The sequence below is a fragment of the Theropithecus gelada genome, chromosome 1, assembly GCF_003255815.1.
Source record: "Theropithecus gelada isolate Dixy chromosome 1, Tgel_1.0, whole genome shotgun sequence".
NCBI lineage: Eukaryota > Metazoa > Chordata > Mammalia > Primates > Cercopithecidae > Theropithecus > Theropithecus gelada.
The window spans coordinates 189,138,832-189,166,677 of record NC_037668.1 but is presented as its reverse complement, the minus strand read 5'-3'; the positions used below and the strand labels follow the sequence as shown (position 1 = coordinate 189,166,677).

At 44.0% G+C, this 27,846-nt stretch overlaps 1 protein-coding gene across 2 annotated transcripts in view; it reads right to left on the bottom strand.

Moving 5' to 3' along the window:
- Positions 1–27,846, bottom strand: part of ASTN1 (astrotactin 1) — a 321,704-nt gene that overhangs the window by 32,316 nt on the left and 261,542 nt on the right. For both annotated transcript variants that reach the window (XM_025363659.1, XM_025363650.1), the window contains exon 17: positions 4,714–4,982. In XM_025363659.1, the coding sequence (XP_025219444.1) occupies positions 4,714–4,982 (269 nt within the window). The remainder of the gene's footprint in view (positions 1–4,713; positions 4,983–27,846) is intronic.

Genomic DNA, 27,846 nt, shown 5'->3' with positions numbered 1-27,846 from the left:
ACAAACAAGCAAAGTTACAATAACCAAATCACCACACCTGTGGTCAGAACCTCAAAGGAAAAGGTTGAGCTGCCATGAATGCATATGGTGGCAAGAGAGACAAGGAAGAGTAGATAAGCTCACAGAGGGGTACGCGGAGGCCTCTATGAGGATGCAACTTTTTATCTGAGCTCTGAGGGCTGGATCAAAAGTTATTTACTCATGAAAGTTGAAGCAGTGTTCCAGGTTGAAAAAACAATGTCAACAAGACCAGCCTGGATGGAACTTGACTTCTAAAATTAATGGAAAAAAGGTGGGTCTGTCTGTAAAAGACAGCCTGAGGGAGAAAAGACATTCTCAGCAAGCAGGAGGGAGACAGGGCTGAAAGACAGAGGCCTGGTGTGTTGTGGTGAGGCAGGCGGCCACATTTCAAGACCACTGGTAAGTAATTGCAGTGTTTAAAAGAGTGGAGCAACAGGATCAGATTTTCAATCCAAAAGAGAAAGGACAAATACCTGTGATGACAAATACGCTAAATGTCATTTTGCAAAAGCTTTCACTCTCCATCTTCGATTCACACCACTGCATAAGAGTTCCTACTCTGGGCGCAGTGTGGTGGCTCATGCCTGTAATCCCAGCATTTTGAGAGGCCGAGGAGGGAGGATCACCTGAGTTCAGGAGTTCAAGACCAGCCTGGCCAATGTGACAAAACCTTGTCTCTACTAAAACTACAAAAAATAAGCTGGCCATGGTCGCGGGCACCTGTAATCCCAGCTACTCAGGAGGCTGAGGCAGGAGAATCACCTGAGTCTGGCAGGCAGAGGTTGCAGTGGGCTGAGATCATATCACTGTACTCCAGCCTGGGCAACAGAGCAAGAACCTGTCTCAAAAAAACAAACAAACAAACAAACAAAAAAGAGTTCCTACTCTCTGAATCCTGGGCTGCAGGTAACTGCAAACTGTTGGATGAGGATAGAAGAGAGGAATTAAGAAGGAACCCATTTGGAAAGAAAGAGAAAGGGAAATTACATTTGTCTGAGTATCTACAATGTACCCAGCGTTGCATAGGGAATCCACATTTGTTATCAGACTTAATCCTTATTCTGGGAAAGAAATAAAATTTTCCAATTTTTGTTATTGTTATCTCCAAGGAGAGTGGTTGAACTTCAAGCTAAATTCATCTATCCATTCATTTATCTATTTATGCATCTGTTCATTCATTTATTTAGCAGAAAGCGAACTATGCATCAGTCACTTGCTAGGCACTGGGATTCTGGAGAAGAAAAACATCCTCATAGTCTAGAGGGGAGGAAACAACTATGTCAACAGCTGTGATAATAGGTGATGCATGCTGTAAAAGATGTAGATACAAGTCGGGCATGGTGGCTCACACCTGTAATCCCAACACTTTGGGAGGTCAAGGCTGGTGGATCATCTGAGGTCAGGAGTTTGAGACCAGCCTGACCAACATGGAGAAACCCCATCTCTACTAAATATACAAAACTAGCCGGGCATGGTGGCACATGTCTGGAATCCCAGCTACTTGGGAGGCTGAGGCAGGAGAATCGCTTGAACCTGCGGGGAGGAGGTTGTGGTGAGCCGAGATCGTGCCATTGCACTCCAGCCTGAGAAACAAGAGTGAAACTCCATCTCAGAAAAAAAAAAAAAAAACCAACAATAGAAAAACAAAAAGATGTATATACACACACAATGGGAATTACATGAAGGGATACTTGGGTTGGCCTAGGAGTGTAAGGAAGGGCTCTTGGCAGCTGGTGATATTTGAGCTGAGACTGAAGTAACAGCAGGACTTTTCCAATGGCAGAAATGTGGGCGAGAACATTCTTGGGACAGAGAGTTTGAAGTCTGAAGGGCCTTATGCAGGAGAAAAAATGTGTTTGAGGGAGTAGAAAGAGTTAAATTTTGGAGTGCAGAGTATAAGATATAGAGTGGTAACAGCCTAAGTAACTGAAGACAAAATTGGATCATGAATTGCCTTGTAATGATGTTCTGAGGACATAGATTGTATTCAATAGATTCCTGTGGAGCCATTAAATTACTTTGATGCCAAATTATCCAAAGTCCATATTAGATATATAATTCTGGGTGGTCTGTGAGGGAGACCAATGAGAAGGTTACTTTAACAGGATAGTAGCCTGATATCACAAAGGGTATCAGAAACAGGTTGTGATGGGGGTATCATAAAAAGAGAATGAATTCAAGAGATATTTGTGGCTCTTGGTGACAAAACGGATGCTGGGAATGATGAGGAAATTCTAAGAAGTGTCCCTAGTCTCCAGTTCAGGCAACTTAGTGGAAGACAGTGCCATTCACTGGGATGGCCACACAACAGGTATTAGTTTGTGCTGGAAGATGATGAGTTCAAATGTGTTGGGTTTGAGATACCTGGTTCATTATATGGTTTGACCTATTTGTTGGTTTCTTTACGATATTCACAGATTAGACTGAAATATAGCATCAGAGATTATTTAGCCCAACAGGAAGACAATGAGACCAGCAAAGGTCAGAAAATGGACCCAACGATGCTCCAGAGATAGAAATAAAAACATACATTGAATTATACTCTAATGTCATGATTTGGCACTCCTCTACTTCTTAGCTTCTTCACTCATCATCTCCATTCTTTAGGAAAGGGCAAAATTAGAAAGAAAAACAGAACAGCGGATGGTAAAGACAAAATATGTCTAAGGAAGAAACATGACAGTGACTGAAGTCCAGCTAGGACCACTTGTCTATGTGTTTAGAAACTGAAGAGTTCAAAAGACGGCCAGATGGAAAGCATTTCTCAACCCATCTCTTAAAACTGGTGCAGGGAGAATGGGAAGGGCCTGAGGTATGGCCAAGTAGGGGATCCAGAAAGGGAGTTGCTAAAGACAAACTTCCTTCAGCTTCCCCATTTTGCTCGCAATGCTCCATAGAAAACACGATGCACTCTCTCATCTCCCAGCATGACTGCTCCATTCTGCAGCTCTGCATGCCCTGTCGCAAGGATGGTTTTGCATTAGCTCTCTGATCCCACTGCTCCCAGGCAAGTGGTCTGGGAGCTCTTAGGGTATCAGCAGCAGCAGCCTTGAGACAAAGAGGGGCAGGTAACGGGAGAAGAAGAGGGCTGGGCATTGGCTTAAAGACATTGCAGCTCTGGGTCTCCATGGTGACCCAAGCCCTCTGCCTTTCTTTATCCTTTCAGACCCATCCTTCCGAAGGTCTCTTTTCTCCCACTCCTCTTCCCGTAGCCACCTTTATCAGAGTGAAGACAAATGTGTAGGCCACGAGAGCAATTTATCATTTTGCTCCTGTGAAAAACCTTATTTTCTTTTTTTTTTTTTTTTTTTTTGAGAAGGAGTCTCACTCTGTAGCCCAGGCTGGAGTGCAGTGGCCGGATCTCAGCTCACTGCAAGCTCCGCCTCCCGGGTTCACGCCATTCTCTGGCCTCAGCCTCCCGAGTAGCTGGGACTACAGGCGCCCGCCACCTCGCCCGGCTATTTTTTGTATTTCTTAGTAGAGACGGGGTTTCACCGTGTTAGCCAGGATGGTCTCGATCTCCTGACCTCGTGATCCGCCCATCTCGGCCTCCCAAAGTGCTGGGATTACAGGCTTGAGCCACCGCGCCCAGCCGAAAAACCTTATTTTCAAACACTCGGTGAAATATCTGTGGCAGAGGCGGGTAGGCGAGAGAAACACACACACCTACAAAATCCTCCCTGTTGGTCTGAGCATTACCTATGAAACAAACACCAGGTGTTCCTTAAGGAGAAAACAGAAAGCAATTATCACCCCACCTGGATGGGCACACCTCTCAGGCAGGTAAGCAGCTCACTGCTGCGACTCCTGCTGCCTTGTCGCCTTGTCCCCAAGGCTGCCTTTGCCATAGTTCCAGAAGTCCCACACCCAGCATCTCCTTGTTTTTACTTTTGTTGTTGTTGCTGTTGCTACTGCTTTGTGTTTAGACTCACTCTGATCTCTATGTCCTTGAGGAGGTTGGAGAGCTAGGAAAGGAGCTGAGCTACGGCCTCTGATACAGTTCTCCAGCCCTTCTTTTTGGTTCCATACATTTTCTCCTGGCATCTTTGGAAAGGGAGAGGCAGAGGCAAAAGAGGAGTGGTTGGGAAATGTAATGGCCCAGCAGCATAATAGAAAAGCAGAAAGATCTGCCTGGATGTGGTGTTTTGTTCTTAGAGCCAGAGTGATGGGCAGGAAACCAACCCCTTCCAGGCTGAGGCTGCCAGATTCTTCCCTTTGCAACCTGTGCCCGATATGCTCCTTCTAGTCCAGCTGCAGCTGGTCCAGGCTAAGGGATCAGTGAAGGAAGCTGGCCCACCTCCCAAGCCAACCAGAGTGAGGCAGAGCTGAGCATCCTCTCACAACTGTCCCCAGGGCATGAGGGTTCTCTGAACAAAGACTTTGATGATGGCAAATGTTGTGCCTCCCTACTTGCTTCCTTCCAGCCCTTTGTGTAGGGCTCAAAGCCCTACACAAGTGCTCAGTTGTGACTCCTGAATCATATTTTCCTGGGTGTTGTAGATGTAATGATTTGACTTAACATGCAAACATGCAAATGTAAGCAAATTAGGTGCCCAGATTAGCTAAACAAAAAGCTTCACTATCTATATTCTAGTATGGCCCTCAACCACACCCTGTCACTTCCTCACACCATTTGAAAAGCCCTCTGTTGTGGTTGACGCCTCCCAGAGCCAAGAGTCCCAGGCCTCTTACCCTCTGGGTCTGGTTGTTGGTCACTAGTTCATAGATGGGGGCTGCTTTGGTCACCTCCAGCAGAACCGGCTCAGCAGGGGTGTCAGGGCTGGATGTCACATGACACAGGGGGCAGGACGAAGGGCATCGTCCCTTGCTCTGGCACTCCATGCGGACTCCGGCTGCCATGCGCTTGGTGCCGGAGTCTGACAAGCTCGCAATATATTCTGGGAACGTCAGCACCTTGGGGTCTCTTTCCCGCTCCTCAGACTCATCGGATGGGGAGTTGCCTGCAGACACAAAATGGAAAGAAACAGTGAGGGAGTCAAAACAGTAAGGACTAGCATGACCTCATGGCCCCTGAGTGCTGGGGTCCAATCTTTGGGATCAGAAACAGCTACTGAAGGGGTAATTCTGTGATTTTGCCATCCCACTTAATTTGGAGCACCCAACCTCCCAGTGACACACAGAGTTGGAAATGGCCCTTTTCAGTGAGAATCTAGGCTGTTCCTTTTCTGAGAATCATCAGCTCCACTGAATCTCTAGAGAGATCGGGCTCTGTGCTGATGACCTCAGTAAGAACACAAATCATAACAATGGTTGTTCTATGACTCAGTTTCCTCATCTATGAAGTAAAGATGCGAATAGTACCTACGTCTAGCATTGGGTAATGAATGAATGGCAAATCCTTTCATAAAGCACATAACACTATGGCTAGTACATGGCAAACCATCATCATAACAGTTTTAATTATAAATATAGCTAAGATTTAGAGAGCCTGTACTATAAAAGTGAGATCCGTTCAAGGTCTACTTTAACCATTATGACAACTCTCTGCATGGAGTTCTATCATTACACTCAGTTTACAGTTGAGGAAAATGAGGCCAAGAGCTTCAAGGTCACACAGCTAGTAGACTGTGAGAGCTGGGGTTTTAATCTACTTTTGTCTGATTCTTAAGTCTTTTAGGTCAGAGAGGAAGACAGCTAGAACTCTGTTTCATTATTAATCAATGTATTGAAGATGGAAAGGGAATTTTGACGTTTTCAAAAAGATTTGCCCTCCAAAACTTGAGAGATGGGTCCACATCAATTTTGTTTGTTGAGTAAAGGATAGTTAAAGAATCTTTTTGTCTACTTTGGTAACAAACATAGGAATTGCCTACCAGAGAATAATGGTTTGTTCTTTATACAAGAAAGCACTGCTTGGTAGTTCTCTTCCCAATCCTCATGATTGTCCATTTAACTTATTAATTCTAAGGGAAGATTGAAGTAGTGTTTGCTGACAAAAAAGCACTGGGTTTCTGAGATTCATCCCTCCTTTTTGCACAGTTGCAGTTCTGAATGTGAAACAGCTTCAGAGAGACCACTAGGCTTTTGGACATCCTGGGTATATACAGAACATTCATTCTGGCCCTCTCAGACTCATGAAGAATGCAAGAGACGATGGGCTGAACTTTTGGAGGGACTGGTTGGAAGGATTTTTAAAGTGGTTCCAGAAGGTGATTGTAGAGATGACTCATTGACTTTATAAAAGGGTTATCTCTTATGGGGTCCAGGGAGCTCTTTGCGATTCCCTTCTTGTTTGCTATGTAATATGAGCCCATTTAGAAACATCACAAGGCATTTCAGCATTGTTGTTTCCCAGAGGAAACAATGAGGAAGCTTTACCTAGAAGCTTTACCTAGCACGTTAAGGCAAAGAACTCCCTGACTATAAATATGGCATGTAATTCATCACATACTTGCATTTTGTTTAATCATCGACCCAGAGCCAAGCTCAAGCCTGTCCTAGATTATAAGAGAACTGCATAACTACTCACACCAAAAACAAAAATGATGCCTTCAAATAGAACTAACCCTCAAATCACTTCACCCATGAGTAAATCTTCACTGACATGGAGGTTTATGCAACCCAGTCAACCACATGGCTATGGGTATTTGCAAAGTGGCCGCAAGCTGACCCAGGACTCCCCTCCTCCAGCCCCTGGCCAGGCCCCCAGTCTTTTCCAATATATTGTATGGATTGGGCAGGAGCGAGTGCGGGTGGGGTGAGGTCTTTGATTCCTGGTGTGATTTCTGGACAAACAGTCCTTCATTAATGCCTCATGACATTTCTAAATGGGTTCATATTACATAGCAAACAAGAGCAGAATAGCAGAGGGCTCCCTGCACCCCATAAAAGAGAGCTCTTTTTGTGAAGATGATGAGTTGTAGCTCATAATCACCCTCTGGAACCACTTTGCAAATCCTTCCAACCAGTGCCTCCAAAGATCCAGCCTATCAAGCATCATGTTCTGCATCTGAGAGGAACAGAATGAGTGTTCTGTGTGTGTCCACCATTCCCCAAAGCCCAGCGGTCTCTCTGAAGCTGTTTCATGCAATGTATGGAAAAGGGCTCAAGCATTTCAGAAACCCAGGGCTTTTTTATCAGTAAACTCTACTTCATTAAGAAAGTAAGTAAAGGGCGAATGTGGTGGCTCACTCTTGCAATCCCAGCACTTTGGGAGGCTGAGGCAGGTGGATCACGAGGAAAAGAGATCGAGACCAGCCTGGCCAACATGGTGAAATCCTGTCTCTACTAAAAGTACAAAAATTAGCTGGGCGTGGTGAAGCACACCTGTAATCCCAGCTACCCGGGAGGTGGAGGCAGGAGAATCGCTTGAACCCGGCAGGCGGAGGTTGCAGTGAGCCGAGATCGCGCCACCGCACTCCAGCCTGGGCTACAGAGCAAGACTCCGTCTAAAAAAAAAAAAAAGAAAGAAAAGAAAGAAAATAAGTAAAATCCCCCACCCCCCACAAAAAAAAAATCAGTAAAGATACAGTTTCTTTTCAAAAAAGATTATTGAAATTTCGCCATGCAAGTCTTGCCAGGGGGCTTGAGGGTCTCCTAGCTCGCTCTTACGCACCTTCCAATCATAGGCATTTCCTTACTGTCCTGCAGCCCTCCTTGTTGAGAATCTGTTCGAGTCTGGGAAAAGAATTTCCAGGAAATGACCGCTAGATGGTGATATAAGTCTAAAATGACTTTCGTGAGCGGGAGAAGGAAAAAAATGGGTAAATCTCACTTTGGCACCATAGAAAATAAACTATGAAAAAGTAACACATGGCTACTTTAAAAATGTTGTGGAGGTACAATTTTTCTTCAACCAGAGAATAAAAAATTAGAGACTAAAACAATTCCATAACATTTACCCTAAAGAGAAAAATACAGAGGGGCATAGGTGATGGCAGAATAATTAAAGGAAAATTACATTCCGAAGGGAAAATAACCCCTACCCCCAATATCCTTAACATGGAGTAAACTTCATGTTTTACTACTTCAAAGGGGAAGTAATATGCCACCAATGTCTTTCTTCGCACCTTGAATCCCCAAATACCGAGGCAAGCTCCCCACGCCCCCTCCCCTCATTACTAAGCGTGTACAAGTCTCATGACAAACGCGGCCACTAGAGGGCGCTGCGACCACAAACAGCCTGGAGCTGAGGGTCCGAGGGCCTTCCTGCCCTCCAGCTGGCCATCACTGGGTCTTGTCATACCCGTAAACATCTGAGGGGCTGCTCCCCTTGCTACTGTTTTCTGGCGATCCCAATTAAAATCAAGATGCAGCGAATCTCCCTCAAAGCCCTTCAGTCCTAGATTCCTGGCAAGGTTAGGGAGTAGACAGGAATGGGAATGATGCAGAAATCCGTGGAGGGAACCCACCAAACTCTTGCTTTAATTCAGAATTATATTTTCTGTCTCCGGAAAACCTTCAGGTCCATATAAAAAGAACCCTGCCGGAGACCAAGACCCACTGCCTTCTGGTCCGCTCGCCATGCAGCATAGGGCTGTCTGGAGAGGAGATGGATTCGCACAGGAGGGATGAGCTGCGAGCTCCCAAAAGCTATTCAGCTTCCAGCAAAGAATAGAGATGTGTGTGTGAGGGAGATTTTTCAAAGAAGAAATGCATTTCCTATGTGCAGTTAAAGATACAATTGGGAAGTACTCTTTAAAATGATGGAGTCCAGTGGTGAAAGCCCAGATAAATCTCCCTTAGCTCAAAGAGAGCACCTATAACCATCATGTCTGTGGTAAGCGAGAGTCTATCAGGTCCTAAAAGCTTCAGGAGAGGCTGATCTTTGACCCTTGCTTTTAACTCCTCCTGTGTGGGAGTGAACAGTGGGGGAGGCTTGTGCCTGGAGAGTTGCGGGAGAAGACCCCACCTTACTTCCTTGTGAGTCAATGGCTCACCCCCTCCACTGCCCACAGCTATTACAGTTCTTTGGGGCATCTTCCCTCTTCTACCCTCTAGAGTCTGAGTAGAACTGCTCTAGAGGTTAGAGATACTAAGCAATCTTTTAGCAAAATAAATATTCTAGTCCAATAAGTACACTATCTCACTGGACAGAAGAAATAAGCTACAATTAAGGTCTCAAAATCTTTTAATTGACAAAGGTACCTTTTGATAAAGAATACCCAGGTGTGGCTCCCTCCCACCTCTGCAGAATTCACTCCACTGTTGTCAGAGAAGGTTCCGGAGTCCAGTCAGGATACTTCAGTTTCTTACAAATAGAAGAACATCCAACCTGAATGTAGTTAACAATCCTAAAACTGCAAAGCATTTTGCAAATACAGTTTGCTATAAATAAATGCCATTTGCTTTAGGCTAAATCTGTATCCTAGAGCATACAGTGGATGAGTTTCCCCAATAGAACATTGTGGTATGAGAATATTGGCGTCCTTAAAGCTCAGCATGTCATTGTGGATGTGCACATGGCCTTAGGCATGTACATAGTGGCCCACCTAGATTCAGGAGCACATGAGGGTGACAAAAGTGACCCACCCATTCTCATGCAGGATCTGCTCTTCTGGTGGTAACTGACAGGCCATGAGGTGAATTAGTTGTTATGAAGTAAATTGGTACAATTCCTATAGGATTCTGAGGCTGCTTAAGAATCTGTCTCCTGAGCTGCTGCCCAAGGCAATGAGATGCTAATGACATCACAGCTAGAACGACAGAAGCAGTTCATTAGGCAGCAAAGAAATCAAATGCAAGCTAAACAGATCCCAGCTTTTGGAGATAGCTTAGGATCCACAGGAAAGAAGGCTTGATGTGGGGCAAATGAAGCACGGGCCACCCTGAAGCCCACCAAAACCCTGCATTCCAGGATCTACCCCAACCCCCACCCCAGTCTACTGCTCCAACCAGATGTCCTAGAGTCATCAAAATTCACACAGAAGTCCATCTACTCAGGCTCCAATAAGTCTCTTGGGATGTTCAATCATGTCTTTGGACAGAGAGATCACTATGGACTTAAAATGAACTGCTAGACCTGCCATGATGACATACTCTCTGAGCTCAAATAAAACACAGTGCAATGGATTAATAATTAGGGAAAAGAAGATAGGACATAAACTGACCATCTTTTTCTCCACTTCTACATGAAATAATAAGTGCCTTGGGGTCGGGAACTATGTCTTTTTTATCTTTGAAACGTCTTTGCCTAGTTTAGTTCTAAGTATCTATCTCCATATATCCATGAACATGTTGGAGTGAGCATATTAAGTCATGATCTTAGGTTTACATTTTTAGAAAAAGTCAAACACAAAGAAGAAAACCAAAGCATTTGTAAACAGTTCTCTAGTCCTTTACTAACACATCAACCAATAAAGAGGAAAGAGAAAGCATTATTCTGATCACAGCCAACTCTATATCCCTGGCCAGGATCTCTCCCACAAGGAACCAAACCTCAATATGCTTGCTTGGACATCCACTTCTATGTCCGATAGGCACCTCAAACTCAACATGTCCCAAATTGCAGTCGTCATTTCCTCCACACTCTCCTCAGCAACTGTTCCTCCTCGTGCAGGTCCTAGCTCAGCAAAACGCACTGCTAACTTCCTAGTTGCTCAAGTCAGAAATTACAGCTTCCTTGCTGGTGTGTCCTCTCTCTCTCCCTCCCTCCCTCCCTCTCTCTCTCCCTCCCTCCCTCCCTCCCTCTCTCTTCTCCCCAGTCACCTAATCTAATGAAATTTACATTTGTTTTAGCCCCCACCGTCCACTTCTCTTGCTCCATGCCCACGGCCACTCAAGGGCTGTTTAAAGTGTGTGGCCTGAGGCAGACGGCCTGGGGGTGATCTCTGTCCTTACCACTTGCTGTGAAATTTGGGGTGAATTTCTTAATCTTTCTGTGTTTGAACTTTCTCATACATAAACTGGAGATAATAAATGAACTGATTTAGTAAGAATGTCGGAAAGGCTAACTAATGTAATTCACAAAGACGGTTTAGAACCGAGCCTGGGACATACTGAGTGCTTTCTAAATTTACTTATTCTCTCAATGCCTGTTCACTTACCTGCCCTGCTCACCACCAACACCACTGGATGGCAGATGCCTTGAAGGACAAAATTATGCCTTGTTCTCCACTATAATATTCCACATGCCTAATATGTAACATACACTAATGTATTCAACAATTCATTAAACAAATATTCATTAAATGACTACAAGTATTTGTTGAATTAATAAATCATGTCTAATGACTTGTATACAAAATGACTACACTATATGTTCTGCAGGTACTAGCTAGATAGGCTGGTTTTAAATTCATCTGGGGCATTGCTGTCCTGTGTTCTTCTGAGATTTTCTGGGTTCTTTTAAGAAGAGGGGCATCAATCCAGAGTGGGTTCCACTACCTTCAGGTACAAATAGGTATTCTTCAAAGGTAACCTAGTTGCTGAGATTTGGGGAAAGACTGCAAAAAGTGCATTTTGCAAATTTTGTAAAACATACAAACACATACAAAGATCATTAATTCCCTTGGGATGTGAGGACTTAAGTTTAAGAAAGGGAGCAGCCAGGTCTTGTGCTGAAGGGCAGACAGTGTGGTTCAATATGGCGAGAAAATCTGGGAAAGTTGTAGCCAATAATGTCACAAAGTGGCAAAAGGGTATGTCTGGTGTCCTGGGTCAGTGAAACCATGGGTACCAAACAGCAGCTGGGGTGAAATGTAAACTTCTCCCTGTGGGAGCAGTTGGATGTAGCTCTGGGAGGCACAGTGCTTGTAGTCATACTGGGATTTGGCCTCTATGCTCCCCATCACCAGCGAAAAAGGCAGTGGCTGTGGTAGCAAGAGACAGTCAATCTGAACCCAAGGATGGTCATGTGATGCAGCATGAAAACCTGCGTCTTCTGCAGTTTTGTTATGCTGCCCAGTCTCGGCCTGCACACAAGAGCCCTTCCCAGTCTCCAACCTCACATTCAGCTACTCATCAACTCAGAGTAAACACACTTTTCTTGGGATTAAATAATGGAAAAACTAGCGGTTCACAACTGTCCAGCACATCCAGAAATAGTCCCAAGTCCAAAGGGTTTATGTTCTTGTCCCTTCTTACAAATGAATTTGCACAAGTTGAAAACAAATCTTTTGTCAGCATGTACCATTACTTTTTGTTCCAAAATTAAGGTTACTGTATGCTTCAGACCCTGTTCTTTGGTATCTGTTCAAGAAGTTTCTGGAAATAGCAAGAAGTCTTTGTCATAATCATGCCCTGCAGCCAGTCCCTCAAGAGCAGTATCTATAGGTGCTGTAAGGTCCAGTGAGATAATTAGCAGCCATCAGACACCCACAGGGCACCTCCGCAAAAATGTCATTAACTGGGATGTTCGAGAAAAGGTGTCTTCTGGAAAAATGAATTTTTTGTTTAATTGATACTTACCCAGAAAATGCTTACGTTCCCTCCAATCCCTGTTGACATTTTTCTTTTCTAAAAATGCAGTTTTCCAATTTCCTGCTGCCTCATGAAGCATTGCCTACCAAACAGCATTAAACCTTTCCCCAAGGAGCCTCCAGGTGATGATTTTATTCATCAATTATGACTATGAGGATTTGGAAGCTGTAGGATACAGAAACAAAATGGTATCTATACCCCGAACAGCTTTTTAAAAATGGATCGATAACATATGGTGGTATTTTCTGAAGATTTTCCCTTGTTAATTGGCATGTTGTCAAACAAATAATGGTCTGGTTGAGGTCCCTGGCTAATTAGGTTTATGTTAAACAGGTTTTGGTGTAGATGCCGGGGTTTGTCTTTGCCAAAAGGTGTTAGTCAGCATTGGCATGGAAACAGTGAATTTCATAACGAATTGACTAAACTGCCTCCCGTATGCTTCTTTCTGCTCAGTAATGGTCAGTTCCATTTGGAATGAGAGATTGGGTCAAAGAAATCATGAGACAGTAGGATCTACCAAGAGCTTAATAAAAACACAAAAACAGCCTTTGAAACTTAGCTGTGACCCCAATTGCATCCCTTTATGAATCATAAACTTAGTGTAAAAATGAAAAGAATAAATTGCTCAGCGAGGCAGACACCTCTGTAAGGATTCCTGAGATCCAGCTCTACACAGCCCATGCATCTCAAGAGGAACAAGAATTAAATCCAAGAACTGCTGGGAAGTCCTGAAGCTTTCACTCCTCAAAGGAAGTCTTCTAATTAGCTAGACTGTTAGTTCCCAGTGGGCAAGAAGCTGCCTTATGCTTGGGTTGTCACGGCTCTCACCCAGTGCTCTACACTTGGACGCATTCAAGAAATACATGAGGACGGAGAGAAGCAAAGGGGATTTAGCCTAACATCCCTCAAATGACAACCCAAAGCCTCATGACGACTCGCCACAGGCAAGACTGGGAATGTAAGGCACCTCCATGGGATTTTCCTAAAGCATTTGCTAAGTGCATATACGTGGGGGTGGGGGGTATGGGAGACCAAGCTGACACCATAGCTGCCCCTACCTTTGCACACCCTATAAAGTGTTTCCTTCTCTCTCCCCCTCCTTTCTTCCTATATATTTTTTGAGAGCTACTCTGCTCCCATCATTCCTTGCAGAACTAATTCTACTGGTACTTTGTGCCTGAGTCCACAGGAGCCCCGACCTCGCTGTGCCAACGTTTGGCTTTATGGCCTCTCTGTCCCACTCACTCCCAGGGCAAAGTGAGGATGTACTCCTCTGCATGTCCTTAGAGCCTAGCACTCGGTACTCTGCAGGAGCTCCCTCTGTCTCGGCTGAATTATAGTAAATTTGTGTGTGCGTTATCTTATACCTACATTTTGAAACCTTTCGCTTGGCAATTTTGAGTGTACTTGATTCCATTTTTTCATTTGCCTCCTACACTCCTCCTTTTTGATTCACCAGATGCCTTTCTTGTGACTCAGAGCTAATCACCAAGGCTCTTGTTCTTATCAAATCCCTTCCTCTTAGTTTCCCAGGGCTGCTATAACAAGCCATCAGCAATTTAGGCGCTTAAAACAGCAACATGCATTCCCTTCCAGTTCTGGAGGCTCCACATTCAAAATCAAGGTGTGGTCAGGGCCATGCCCCCTTTGAAATCTCTAGGGAAATATCCTTCTTTGTGTCTTCCCAGCTTCTGGTGGCTCCCAGATGTCCTTGGCACTCCTTGGCTTATAGCTGCCTCACTCTAATCTTGGCCTCAGTTATCATGTGGCTTTCTTTTCTGTGTGTCTGTGTCTAAATCTCCCCCTCATTTCTGTTATAAAGACACTAGTCATTGAAGGTAGTCTAGGATCACCTCATCTTAATGTAATTACATTTGCAAAAACCCAGGTCCCATTCTGAGGTTCCGGGTAGGCATGAATTTGGAAGCATACTATTCCAGCCACAACAGTGTCCATAGCCTTTAACATTGTGGCACAGGGAGCCCTTCCCTGACCCACAGCCTGTGAGGACTCACTTGGTGGCCATGTAGGGGCTTGCAGTCCATCCCCTCAGCTTCCTACCAGGGCTTCAGGGCAGTGGGAAGTGAAAAGAAGTTCCTGGCTCCATCGGCGTCCTGCTGCCGAGCAGCAGCTGTGTGCAGCTTCTTGTCAAAGTCAGAATAAACCTGACATAGAGATTCAGAGACACAGCTCCAGGATGTGGAGAGCTGTGCTGGATTATCCCTGCTGTGTCGCCACAGACAGAGCAGCATGGGGAGAGGGAGTGCGGGGAGAGAACGACACTGAGAGAGAGGCGAAAATGAGGAACACCTGCGGGATTTGCTATTTCCAAATCTCCATTAGCAGAAAGACATATTTCCAAATGCCCATTAGTGAATGAGTGGGCATGCTCAGCACGCTGCCAGGAAAGAGCCTCCCGTGCACTTGTCTGGAGATTAAGGCTTCCTCCGCACCCCCAATCTTGTTCCTGATGGGAGGCTGAGCTGAGAAGCCAAGTGTGCATCCCCAGACCACTCAGGAGCAAATGCCTCCCATCTTTCCTGGTCCTCCCCAAGAAGGAGCCAGGAAAGCTCTCAGGAATAGCCCAGGACACGGCAACTGTGGCACAGCAAGGCAGAGGCAGAGAGCGTGCTGAGGAAGGGGCGTCCAGCACCAGCCCGGACATCGGCTCATGTTGAGGGCCCCACTGAGCTACAGAGTGGAGTTAGTGCTGCTTTTCTCTATCTACCCTGCGGCAGTTGTTTCTCGACTAGGGAGCGCACATGAGTCCCTTGAGTTTGGGCAGAACCATCAGCCCAGCAACGCTCTCTCTATGACTCCATTTACCCCTCAGAGCACCCCTGCCTGCTTATCTGTTCTCCACCTCTCCCTCCCTATAAGATCCAGCTCCTACCTCAACATCTCTCTGTTATTCCTACCTTCAAATCTGGACAAGAAGAGCACAGGACAGGGAACCCCTGGATAGTTCTACAAAGGGTAAAACTGACAAATCGCCATTACTTGCCCCAGCTCCACAGTACAAAACCTCAGCTGCATGTTACAGTATGACCTGTGTCTGTGTGAGGGTGCCTGATATGAGTGTATGCAGGCGGGTGTCTCTCACGGTTTAGGCAGCACCATAGCGGGAAATTCAATGCCTTGCTGAGACGCTGCAAAGGCTGGCTCATAAATATCTTTAACTACCAAATGGTCTAGAAATTTTTAATAAAAATATTATTCAATAATAATAGTACTCCAACTGGCAAGGGAATATTGTAAGAGTCTCCATTTTCCTCTGGACACTCATCTGGCTTCTGTTTTTAAAATGGATTTGGATGTTAAATCCTCTTGCTGCCCTGACCAATTTATTCTGCAAATTAACTATATTTGACAGAACTTAAAGTCCGTTACCATTTAGCTTTGCCTCACTGAAATTTATGCTGCTTCCCTGCCTGCTGGAGCCACAGGCTCAAATAGACATGGCTCTTGGTGGCGATTTGGGATTCTACACAGTTCTCTCACTGCTTAGTCCTCATCTCTTGAGTTCTAAAATGTGCTGAGTGGACCAGGCTCTTTTCACCTCTCGGTGACCTGTGCCCTCTGTTTTAAAATACTCTGGTCTCTGCAGCTGCCTCTCCCAGCCTTAATGAAGCTGTCATTATGAGATGTAGTTTCACCCAGAGCTGCGACCCAAACTGGTTGGTGAGGGAGATTCATGTGGCTCTGACTGGGTTGCAATACCATTTGCAAATGGTAGAGACAGCTGGACATGGGGAGAAACAAAGGGGACAAAAGGAAGAGACCAGTGACGTAAGGGCCATGGCCGCTAGACCGAGGGATGGATCTCAGATTGAATTAAAAGAGCATGGTGACCAAGGTGACACAGAGAAATGGTGTGGTGGCAAGCCATATACCAGCAGTTGGTTTACCTCTGGGTGCCCAAGCTGAGAGTGACTCTGGCAGTGAGGATTGTGGGCCATCCAGAGGCAGTGCCATATGAACAATGGTTGAAGGAACTCGGGAAGTTTAGAGTGGATACAAGGAGACTTGGAGACAGACTTAGCAGCTCTCTCTTTGAATATTTGAAGGGTTGTCACATAGAAACAGGATCACATGAATTCTATGTATTTTCAGAGAGCAGAATTAGGATCCAAAGAGAGAAATAATGAGAAGAGTTTACTGAGCCACAGGTTTTCACTGAGTGCCAACATGTGTCAGAAACAGTGCTCAGTGCTCAATAAGAAAAGTACTGTGATAAATAAGAAATAATGCTCATTTTCCAGTTTGCAAGGGGTTGGGCAGACATATGATATGATAAGAGGTGTTATTAGTGGCATGGGACAGGGGCTTTTGCTTACACAGGAGGAAGTACTAAAGTCTACTTTGGGCCAGACACGGTGGCTCATGCCTGTAATCCTAGCACTTTGGGAGGCCAAGGTGGGCAGATCACTTGAGGTCAGGAGTTCGAGACCAGCCTGGTTGACCTGGTGAAACCCCGTATCTACCAAAAATATGAAAATTAGCCAGGCATGGTGGTACGTGCCTATAATCCCACCTACTTGGGAGGCTGAGGCAGGAGAATCACTTGAACCCGGGAGGTGGAGGTTGCAGTTGTGTCACTACGCTCCAGCCTGGGTGTGAGTGAGACTCTCTTTCAAAAAAAAAAATATATATATTAAAAAAAATTCTACTTTGGTTGGGGAGGTAGGCTAAAGGAAGATATGTGATTTCTTTCAGGATAATTTTTGTGATAGTTTATAGCTTGTATAAATTAGGAGAGATGCCTTAGAGATGGTGAGCCTTTGACTAGTAGAAGTATTCGTGTAGAAGCATTCATGTAGAAACCAGTCAATCACTTGCCAGGGATGCCAGAGCAGAGGGAACATTCCAGAGAATGAGTTCTATTTTCCTTTTAACAGCCAAATGTTAAAGTTATATTATTGAATGACCTGATCTGCTCCGTATTTTCCTAAATCCATGGAGCTGGGGAATCTGCATTTTATCAGGTACTCCAAGTGATTCTGACTTAGGCCGTCTTCAGACAACCTGTTGAGATCCACCACCCTGGGCAAAGGTAATTTATTAAATATGGTCAGAATGTTTTTTATAAATCTTATAAATAACCCCAATATGTAAGAGAGAAAAGGGAGGGGGGAGAATATACTCCTTAGGCATTTAATATCATTACTGTTTAGTAAAAAGAAACAACTCCATTGTTGATGCAGCTATTCCAGCAGCTACTCAAATCCCCAGGGTACAAGTGGCCTGATTTGAAAACTACTGACATTCGTCTGAACTGTCCTGGAAGTAACCAAAAGTACTACTTCACAAGCACTTTGCTTCTTGAATTTTTCTAGACAAAAAGCACTATGCAGTCAGTCCCGCTTTAGGGGGAAATAACGCAAGTCAGAAAACTTTTCTAGCCTTGACCAAAGAATAGATCTACATAATCATGTAAGTTTGCCTTCTTGTCAAGAAGGGACTTCCTGGAGAAGTTAGAGAAGAAGGCAACACCCCTGTAGACAGCCCCATTCAATGGGAGGAACCCCGACAACACAGAACAGAGAAAGGGGCAGACAGAGAAGCCAGACCTAATGTTCTCCTCCAGACAATGGCTGGAAAGGCATGTATGAGTTAACAGATTACAGTATCAACTCATCCCATTCCAATGCCATGAAGAAAACTTTATCATTATGTCCAACCAAAAGAAGGTGTTATGGTTTTAGGTCACCTCCCTGCACTTTTAACAACAGTAGATATTAAAACAATTAAAAACATTTAAAATAGCATAACAGAGTGGTCCCTTTACAGGCTCCTACTGAGGAAGGTGGAGGCCGTTATTATCACAGCAGGGCCTACTTGGGAGTTATGATCACCAATAAAGAGGGCTATCTTGTTACTTTGCCTTCGAAAGCTTCTGCCACCAGGACTCCCTTTAATATCTAGCTCTCTTATGCAACACACACACAGAGTTAGCTTTTTAATTAAAGAAATTACTGGATGAAGGTTGACTAAGAAGCTGAACAGTAGCAGCCATAGCAGCAAACAGACAGACAGACACACAGACCTGGCCCTGCTCAGCCAATGTGCCAGCAGAGGCTCGCACACTCACTGGCATGTGAGGACACGGTCTATAAGAAGACCAAGTCTCTGAGACCCCTGAGGTTGGACAGCAGGTGAAATCAGGAAAGCAGACCCATGTCTGGCCCTAGGAAGAAAGGAGAAAGCAGGAGAGAGATGCAGCAGCCCCATTATGTCTGAGTAAGCAGTGAAGGCAGAGGCTATAGCATATCATATCCCAGGCCACCCCCTCAGCGGGCAAAGATGCCTTCACCTGGAATTCCTTATATCATGGCACAAGGCAGTCGGCCTTGGGTTCAAATTCAAAGCTCTGAGACATCATAAGATGCTTTATCTCTTTGGCCTTCAGTTGCCTTATCTGTAGAATAGGTTAATAACAGAACTCATCTCACAGTGTTATTCTGAAGGTTAAATGGGATAATACATGCCAAGCCCTTAGAATGGCTTCTGGTATATAAGCTCTTGATGGTAGGAGCCATTCTTCACCATTTTATCCTTATTACCTGGCACAGTCTTGGCAACCAGGAGGTATAAACATGGGATGAATAAAAAAAAATAGCACTGTTCAGAAAGAAAACAAGAATCTCTACACACTAGGGACAAAACAAGAACATTTAGTAGTAAATAAAGGCAAAATTAGTAGGCTTCACGTCTGCAAGAATGTAGCCCACCAAGGTGGCTGTGAGGTCAGTTCCTGTATAGTAAAGGGACCAGAAGTCTCCTACATTGGTGGTGAATCAAAGCCAAGCCCAGAGGGTGAAAGTAGGATTAGGAAAGGCTCCACCACTTGCCCCCCAAAATGTGGCTGAAGAAGCCTTGACTCAGTCCAGGTCTCTGACAGCAACGAGTTGGGTGCCTGTGCTGGCAGGAGGGAGGAGACTATGGGCCCAGATGAACTCTGCTTCAGGCCTGGAGCCACACAGTCCTCAACAGCCTCACAGGTTGAGAAAGAGGGAAGGAAAAGATGATGTTAAATGCATAACTAGTTGGTGACAATGGGCTTCCATGGAAAGTTTTGATGCATGAGATCTATCAAAAGATGTGGCTGTTTTGCATAATGGTGGCATCTCAGACATTCTCATTGTTGCAGGCATGCTTGTTTAGAATGACATGATGCCTGTGGTTCCAAAGGGACCCTCAAGGCTGGCAACCATTCTCTCTAGGAGTTGGGCGATCCTTTAATACATAGTAAGGGGAAAATGGGCATAAAAGATGCTGCTGATCATCCTGAGCTTTAGCTCCTTCGAATAAAAATGCTACCCTGGCAGAACAGAATTAAGTTTTGGTCCCCCAAGCCAACCACTTTTGTTACAAAAGATTTCTCCCTGAAATGTAATACTAGTTGGATGGTGCGCACGTGGGTGAACGGTACATAAATGTCAGCCTCTGAAGACCTCCATTCTGAGTCTTGAATAACTATTCATGATACCTAGCTGTTAGCACTAAGAGAGTGCCAAGATTTCTAGATTCTTTTTAATTTTCACAGAAAAGAGAAAAAGCCTATCCCTCCTAGTAGCGGTAAGACCCTGGGGATACCTTTCCCCTGCCTGAGTCTGGAGTCACAACCCACAGAAAATAAGCCACTCAGCTATATTATGTCATGAACTCTATTTCCAAGGCTTGTAGTTGTATAGGATTCTGTATTTAATTTTCATTCCTACAGTGACAAGCCTACTAAAGCCTAGTCTAGAGTCAAAAAAAAACCACACAATGGAATGCCTGCCTCTGCATGTATGTTTGTGTATGCAACCATCCCCCAACAAAACACCCCCAATTCCAGGAAATTAAATGGTGTTGTGAAAACTGAGAGAACAAAACCCTTCTAAATGGTTGATAAGAAAATTCACTGTTATATTTCCAAATCTCTGAGGCGCATCTAACATTTTACTTTCAGAAGCAATAAGAAGCAAATGTTGTCAACAAGCAACCAATGCTGGAATTTTTCACGTGTCCTGGTAAGCACCTATCTCAAGCTCGTTACTATTATTTCTGTTTTTGAGTGTACATCTTTTTAGGCCTTTCTTGTGCTTCTGTCCTCAGTCTCCCAGGGCTTTGTTTCTATCAAAAAGTTTGTTGACAGCAGTCAAAAGTCAGAAGACCCAAACAAACCCCACCCAATTGGGTAGAGCAAATACAAAGTTACTGAATGTCCACTCACAAGATACGATGCTGGTCTTCCAAATATACCAATATGAATTATGTGTAATCCCTACATTCGATGGATGTGTTATCTTGTTGAAGAGATAAGACAGACACTCAGAATATAAGCACAGTCACGTATTGCTTAACGACGGGGATACATTCTGATAAATGTGCTGTTAAGTGATTTCATCGTCATGTATACATCACAGAGTGTCTTTACACAAACCTAGATGGCATAGCCTGCCACACTCCTAAATATATGGTGTAGCACAGGGGTCACCAACGCCCGGGCCACGACTGGTACCAGTCCATGGCCTGTTAGGAATCGAGCTGCACAGCAGGAAGTGAGCAGAGGGCGAGGGAGCATGAACACCTGAGCTCCACCTCCTGTCACATCAGCGGTGGCATTAGATTCTCATAGAAGTGCAGACTCTATTGTGAACTGCACATGCAAGGGATCTAGTTATGTGCTTCTTATGAGAATCTAATGATAAACGCAATGCTCTTGAATCATCCCCAAACCATCCCCTCTGACCTGTCCGTGGAAAAATCGTCTTCTATAAAACCCGTCCCTGGTGCCAAAAAGGTTGGGGATCGCTGGTGTAGCATATTGTTCCTAGGCTATAAACCTATACAACATATTACTGTACTGAATCCTGTAGGCAATTGTAACACACTTAAGTATTTGTATGTCTAAACATAGAAAAGTACTATAAAAACATGGTATAAAAAGATAAAAAAAGGCCCACCTGCAAAGGGCACTTACTGTGATTGGAGCTTCCAGGACTGGAAGCTGCCCTGGGTGAGTCAGTGGGTGAGTGGTGAGTGAATGTGAAGGCTAGGGCATTACTGTACACTCCTGTAGACTTTTGAAACACTGTACACTTAGGCTATACTAAGCTTACTATTGTTTTTCTTTCTGCAATAATAAATTAACTTTAGCTTACTATAAGCGTTTTACTTCATAAACTTTTTAATATTTTAAATGTGATCACTCTTTTGTACTAACACTGAGCTTAAAACACAAATTCCACAGCCATATGAAAATATTTTTTCTTTATATACTATATATATATATATATATATATGCTTTTTTCTATTTTTAAATTTTTTTTTTTTTACTTTTTAAACTCTTTTGTTAAAAACTAAGACACAAACACATACATTAGCATTGTTTTCCACCTCCATATCTTGTCCCACTGGCAGGTCTTTAGGGGCAGTAACATGCTTGGAGCTATCATCTCCTGAAATAACAATGCCATCTTCTGAACTACCTCCTGGAAGACCTGCCTGAGGCTGTCTTACAGTTAACCTTTAAAAAATGAGTACACGCTAAAATAATGATAAAAAGTATAGTATCAGAAATATGTAAACCAGTAACCGCCATTTATTATCAGGTATTACGTACTGTACACAATTGTGTGTGCTAGACTTTTATACGACTGGCAGTGCAGTAGTTTTGTTTACACCAACAACACCACAGACATGAGAGTGACGCATGATGCTGTAACATTACAACGGCTACGTCACTCAGTGGCAGGAATTTTTCAGCCACATTATGATCTTATGGGACCACTGTCATATATGTGGACTTGCATTGACCAAAATGTTGTTATGCGATAAATGATGGTGCTCTTTCACAAAATATCAAATAAGGACCAGATTATATCAGGAGACTTAAGCAAGGGAAGATTCACTGAGAAGGAAGCTTTTGGGATAGGCTCAAGGATACAGGCATCTTTAATGACAAGAGCTACCATCTATGGTGGAAGTTGGCAAACTGTTTCTGTAAAGAATCAGATAGGAAATATGTTTGTCCATGCAGTCTCTGTTGCAACCACTCAGCTGTGCCTTTGTAGTGCAAACACAGGTATGGGTATTATGTAAACAAATGCACATGGCTCTGCTTCAATGAAACATTATTTATGGATGCTAAAATTTATTTATGATGCTCATGGCACATAATATTATTTTTCTTTCTTAGTTTTATTTTTCAATCATTTAAAAAGGTAGAACCCATTCTTAGCTTGAGGGCCATATAAAAACAGGTAGCAGACCAGATTTGCCTACAGGTCATAATCTGCTGACCCCTGACTTTTCATTACACATAAATGCTTTAGTATACCCATTCGCATCGAATTCTTACACCTGCTCTTTGAGGCAGGTACACTCATTTCCATTTTCTGGATATCCAAAATGAAGCTTAGAGAATTTAGGTCACACAGATCTCAGAGGCCTTTCTTTTAACCACTAGGCTATACTACCTCCCATAATGCTAAGGAACACATGGGGATGGTGGAATGAACAGGTTTTCTTTAGCCAAAAGAATTTAAAAATCTAAAAGTAGTTTTAACAAAGAATATGAGGTTTGCTATCATGGCTTTCTTATAGCAAGCTCATTTTAGATCTCTGCGATTACTACATTCTCTGTTTTCACAAGTCAAGCACGGGAAAGATATAATGTTAATAAACTCTAGTTTTCAGAATATAATATTCCCCCATATTTGAAGAAAAAAGAATAGCCTTCTAGCATTTGTTCCAACTTCTCTCCACCATCCATGATCCCATGGAAGGTCGTGCCCACCCCTGCAGGCAACAGATATGCTTGAAGATCTTGCGCTCCCCTGCTGGAAGATCAAATTCTATCCAAGTTGCCCACTTCTCTCTTTCCTTTCTCTTGTTGCTCAAGAGATAATTTGAGCAACAATTATCTCTTACTTGGCTTCTTTGCTTTCTTCTTGTTTAAAGGTAATTTTATGTGTCAGAGAGAATGGAAGGAAGACAGAGGTTGCCATGTTCTCTCCATTACCTATTAAGATTACAGGAGATGGTGATTTCAGTTCTTTTTTGGTCATCTTCTTTCTCTAAACAGAGCTAAAACGTCCTTTACACTGTCTGTGGGTTTTTTCACAAATGTAGGATCACATGTGGGTTGTTGGCTTCCTGATGCTATTCATAGGTTCATCAGTCAGTGCATGTTCATTAATGCACGTGCCCAGCATTGGGCTAGGTACTGTGTGAGCTGCAAAGGTAGGATTTACAATCTATGTGGGATACAAGACTAACAAACATGTGATAGTAGTAATAATAACAGCTGCTCATTATTAAACATTTTCTATGTCCCCAGCACTCTGCTAAATTCTGTCAAATAAAAAACAAATTTGGATTTAGAAGAATTTTATTCTAAGGGATTATTTCTGGGGCAGGGTAGGGGAACCACTGAATTTGGGAGAATGCTCTGATAAAGTCTGCAAGCATCTCTAGAGTTGAACAAAAAGAGTTTTTAACTTTTATAGACAGAAGTGAAGAAGGCTACAAAGAATCTGGTGTGGCGAAGCATCATGATTGGATAGTAGATAAGAGAATGCTTTATCCTGAAACCAGCCTACATTCAGGAGTCACTATACACAGCTCAGGCTAAGGGTGAGCCAAAGCTCAAGGGCTTGGGGGAAGAAGAAAAGTTTAACCAACATTTGATTCACAAGCATTTTGTTCTGATTGATTAGAAGAGACAAACAATTTAGCTCATGACTTATAAGGCAAACAGCGGGAATTTGAAGAGTGTGTCTGGCTATATTTTAGGTAAACAAGGGGGGCATCATGAGTCTTAGCTAAGTCTCATGGGGAGGGGTGAAATTAAACATTGTCAGTTCTCTATGTGAACCTCAGTGGTTGGTGCTAAAATAGTTCCTATTTCACAGATGACAAAACTGGGCAACAGAGAGCTTTATTACTTTGCCCAAGGTCACAGAATTATCAGTAGAAAAGTTGGAGCTTATATCCAGGTCGGTCTGACCCCAGGGTAGTCAATCAGTCCTAAATTATATGGTAGAGACTATAAGTGTCACAGGACTTTGGAGGAGAAAGGACAAGAGTAAGGCCCAGGGGAGTCGCCAAAGGCCTCATGGAGGACTATGTTCTGAAGAATGGGCAGGCTTTGTTGACTAGATAGTTAGAAAAAGTGTAAATTATTCAGGGCAGAGTTGATAAGATCAAAGAAACAGAGGTGAAGGCGGCCACAGAGGTCATTACAAAGTTTAACTCTGTGTTATGGAGGTTTTAACTGGATAAAGAATAAGCATTAATTTACATAAATAAGCTAGGGTCAGACTGTATGGGGTCCTGAAGAACCAGACCAGGAACTTTGAGCCTGAAGCAAGTTAGGAAGCAAGCAGTGTCTTGCCTTGGTCAGAAACTACACAGGAATGGCACTAAACCGAGTTAAACTGAGTCAGGCAGCGAAATGACTTACAACAAATGAAAGTTTGAGGCTGGGCACGGTGGCTCACGCCTGTAATCCTAGCACTTTGGGAGGCCAAGGAGGGTGGATCACGAGGTCAGGAGTTCAAGACCAGCCTGGCCAAGATGGTGAAACCCCGTCTCTACTAAAAATACAAAAAATTAGCAGGATGTGGTGGCGGGTGCCTGTAATCTCAGCTACTTGAGAGGCTGAGGCAGAGAATTTCTTGAACCCAGGAGGCGCAGGTTGCAGTGAGCCGAGACCGTGCCACTGCACTCCAGCCTGGGCGACAGAGCAAGACTCTGTCTCAAAAAAAAAGAAAGTTTGAATGAATGGTAGACCGGAGGGAAAAATAGCCAAAGGCTGTAACAACAATACAACCTTGGACGTCTGGGGATCAGACTAGGGTAGCAACCGTGTACAGAGAATGAGGGGCAATCTAGGGGATATTTTAGAAGAAATGAAAGGATTTGGTGCTAGATATGGATAGAGGAGGTTAAAGAGAAAGCTTATTAGAAGATGCATAATAATAAAAACTCAGAATTTTTCTAAGTAGGTTTGTAGAACTTTTGTCGTTTAGGATCCTTTAATATCATTACTCAAAATTACAAATAGACAAAAAAAATTTTCATGCTCTGATGCAATGGGAAAATCTAAGTTAAAATTAGCAGGTTTTCTGTAAACCTTTGAAAAACCTTTAAAATTCTAATATTTATTACAAGTATCCAAGGAAAAAATAAAGCATACAGTGTTGGTCGAAAATAATATAGCATACAGTGTTGGTCAAAAATAATTTGAACATAAGAATCACTTCTTGCAGAACATTTCATTGAATTAGGGTGCTACCGAGCCCACTTTGGGAAATACCCTAATGGTTACGTTACTGAGGACCAAGGTGCTCCTCCAGCCTATGACTCTTGGTCCTTAGAATATTCTCATTATCCTGTTTTGCAGATGAAGAAACTAAGGCTTAGAGGCTTTAAGTCATCTGTTTGATGATCAGGCAAGCACTGAGTATCTAACTAACAAACCCTCCTCCCCTCTTTGCATCAAGCCTCCTTCCACATCACAGATGTACAAGATCTTCAAAAGCAGACTTTCCCAGCAGCCTCCAGAACACCCGATTATTGGATTTTTCACAGTTGTTTTCAACAGTTTCTGAAATCCTTTCCTGGATGCAGGATTTCATGCATTCTGGGCCTGCTGACACCAGCTTCCAATCTATTGGCATTCACCTGCTGTTGTACACAGCTTCCGGTGGTATAATTCGGATTTTAGATTACTCCTCTCCTTTGTTCCCCAGAACCCAACATCTATAAACATGAAAACATAGCCAGGAAAGGGCACAATGAGCAATCTCCAGCTTCTTAATGCAGGCGGTGTGATGCGGGGAGGAGAGGGAGGGCACGATAAGGTCCCGATGTCTCACATGTCCCTGGAATTGACATGCACCAGGCTAGTGCTTGCAGTCACTACCATCACAGACCGTTTAGTGTTAAATTTAGAATAAAAACCAATTAAAAGATAACAAGGAAACATATGCTTGGAATGGCAAGAATCAAACATGACTGCTAGCTACTGCAGGGACGTATTAGTATGTTTTACAAACCCGAAACTTCCCTTGCCCATTCTCAGTCTTTCACCCATGTCCCTGGTTTATCTCCACCCAAATGACTTTCAATGGAAAAAAATCACTGCGATCTTTACTACAGTGAATCTGAAAACTGGAGTTAGAAAAGACTCACCATTGACCCTTTCTCTCTTTTGTTTTTGAGACCGAGTCTCGCTCTGTCGCCCAGGCTGGAGTGCAGTGGTGCAATCTCAGCTCACTGCAAGCTCCCCCTCCCGGCTGCACGCCATTCTCCTGCCTCAGCCCCCTGAGTAGCTGGGACCACAGGTGCCCGCCACCAGGCCTGGCTAATTTTTGTATGTTTAGTAGAGACGGGGTTTCACCGTGTTAGCCAGGATGGTCTCGATCTCCTGACCTTGTGATCCACCCGCCTTGGCCTCCCAAAGTGCTGGGATTATAGGCGTGAGCCACCGTGCCCAGCCAGACCCTTTCTCTTGTGCTAGGCCAGATGACTGAGTCTGTCTGGATTCAAGGTTGTGTTGGAATCATGGCTGGAGCTAGGATTGAGGTGCTTCTCCTTGGAGTCACGGCCAAAACACAGGTTATTTGTGAGACAAGGATACGGGGGAGTATGTAGGTTCCCCATTGCTCCCTTATATCTCAAGAAGGTAGGTGTGCCTGCAGCTCCGGAGCTTGAGGTAGACACCCCAGAAAGGTGAGTCTGCTGCCTTTGGCATCCCCAGACATGTCAGCATCCAGAAACAAATCGTACTGTCAAAAAAGGCAATAATTCTGCTGCTCAGCAAACCAAGTCAGCCAGTTTAATGTCTGGGCGAAAGATCTCTACATTCTTACCTTGCCATCATTGAGGGGGTTCCTGCAGAGCCCACAGGTTTTCCAGGTATGTCTCCCTAGGAGATTTCCACTGGTGGGCACTGCTGTGGCTCACTACATCCTCACCCTCCACATCCAAAGAGTCACCTACCGGCGGTATTTCCTAAGTTAACGTCATATCAACTTTCCACTAGACATTTCTTCCCTCTTCATCCAGCCCCTCAGCAGCTCCCACCTGGTTTACTCCAAAATTTTCCTGACTGGTACACTTCCCTCTCATTTTCACATCTCCCAATCATCCTCCACGCTGTCATTACATGTATGTTTCTAAAGCACAATCAGAACACATCTTTTCCTCCTGAAATCCTTTAGTAGCTCTCAAGGGACTTGAAGATAAAATCGGGCAAGAGGGCATGGCAGGCTGGCCCTTTGAACCTGCACTTCCCCAACCCACCCACAACCAGCCTCTCTCCAGCCTCACTTCCCCTACTTTCCCCACACTGGCCAGGTGGACAGCACTTTCTTACAGCCCAGGGTTGTGCCTTTTTCCTTTTTAGAACTCCTTTTGCAGAGTCGGCCTGAGGTTCCCTCACCCTCC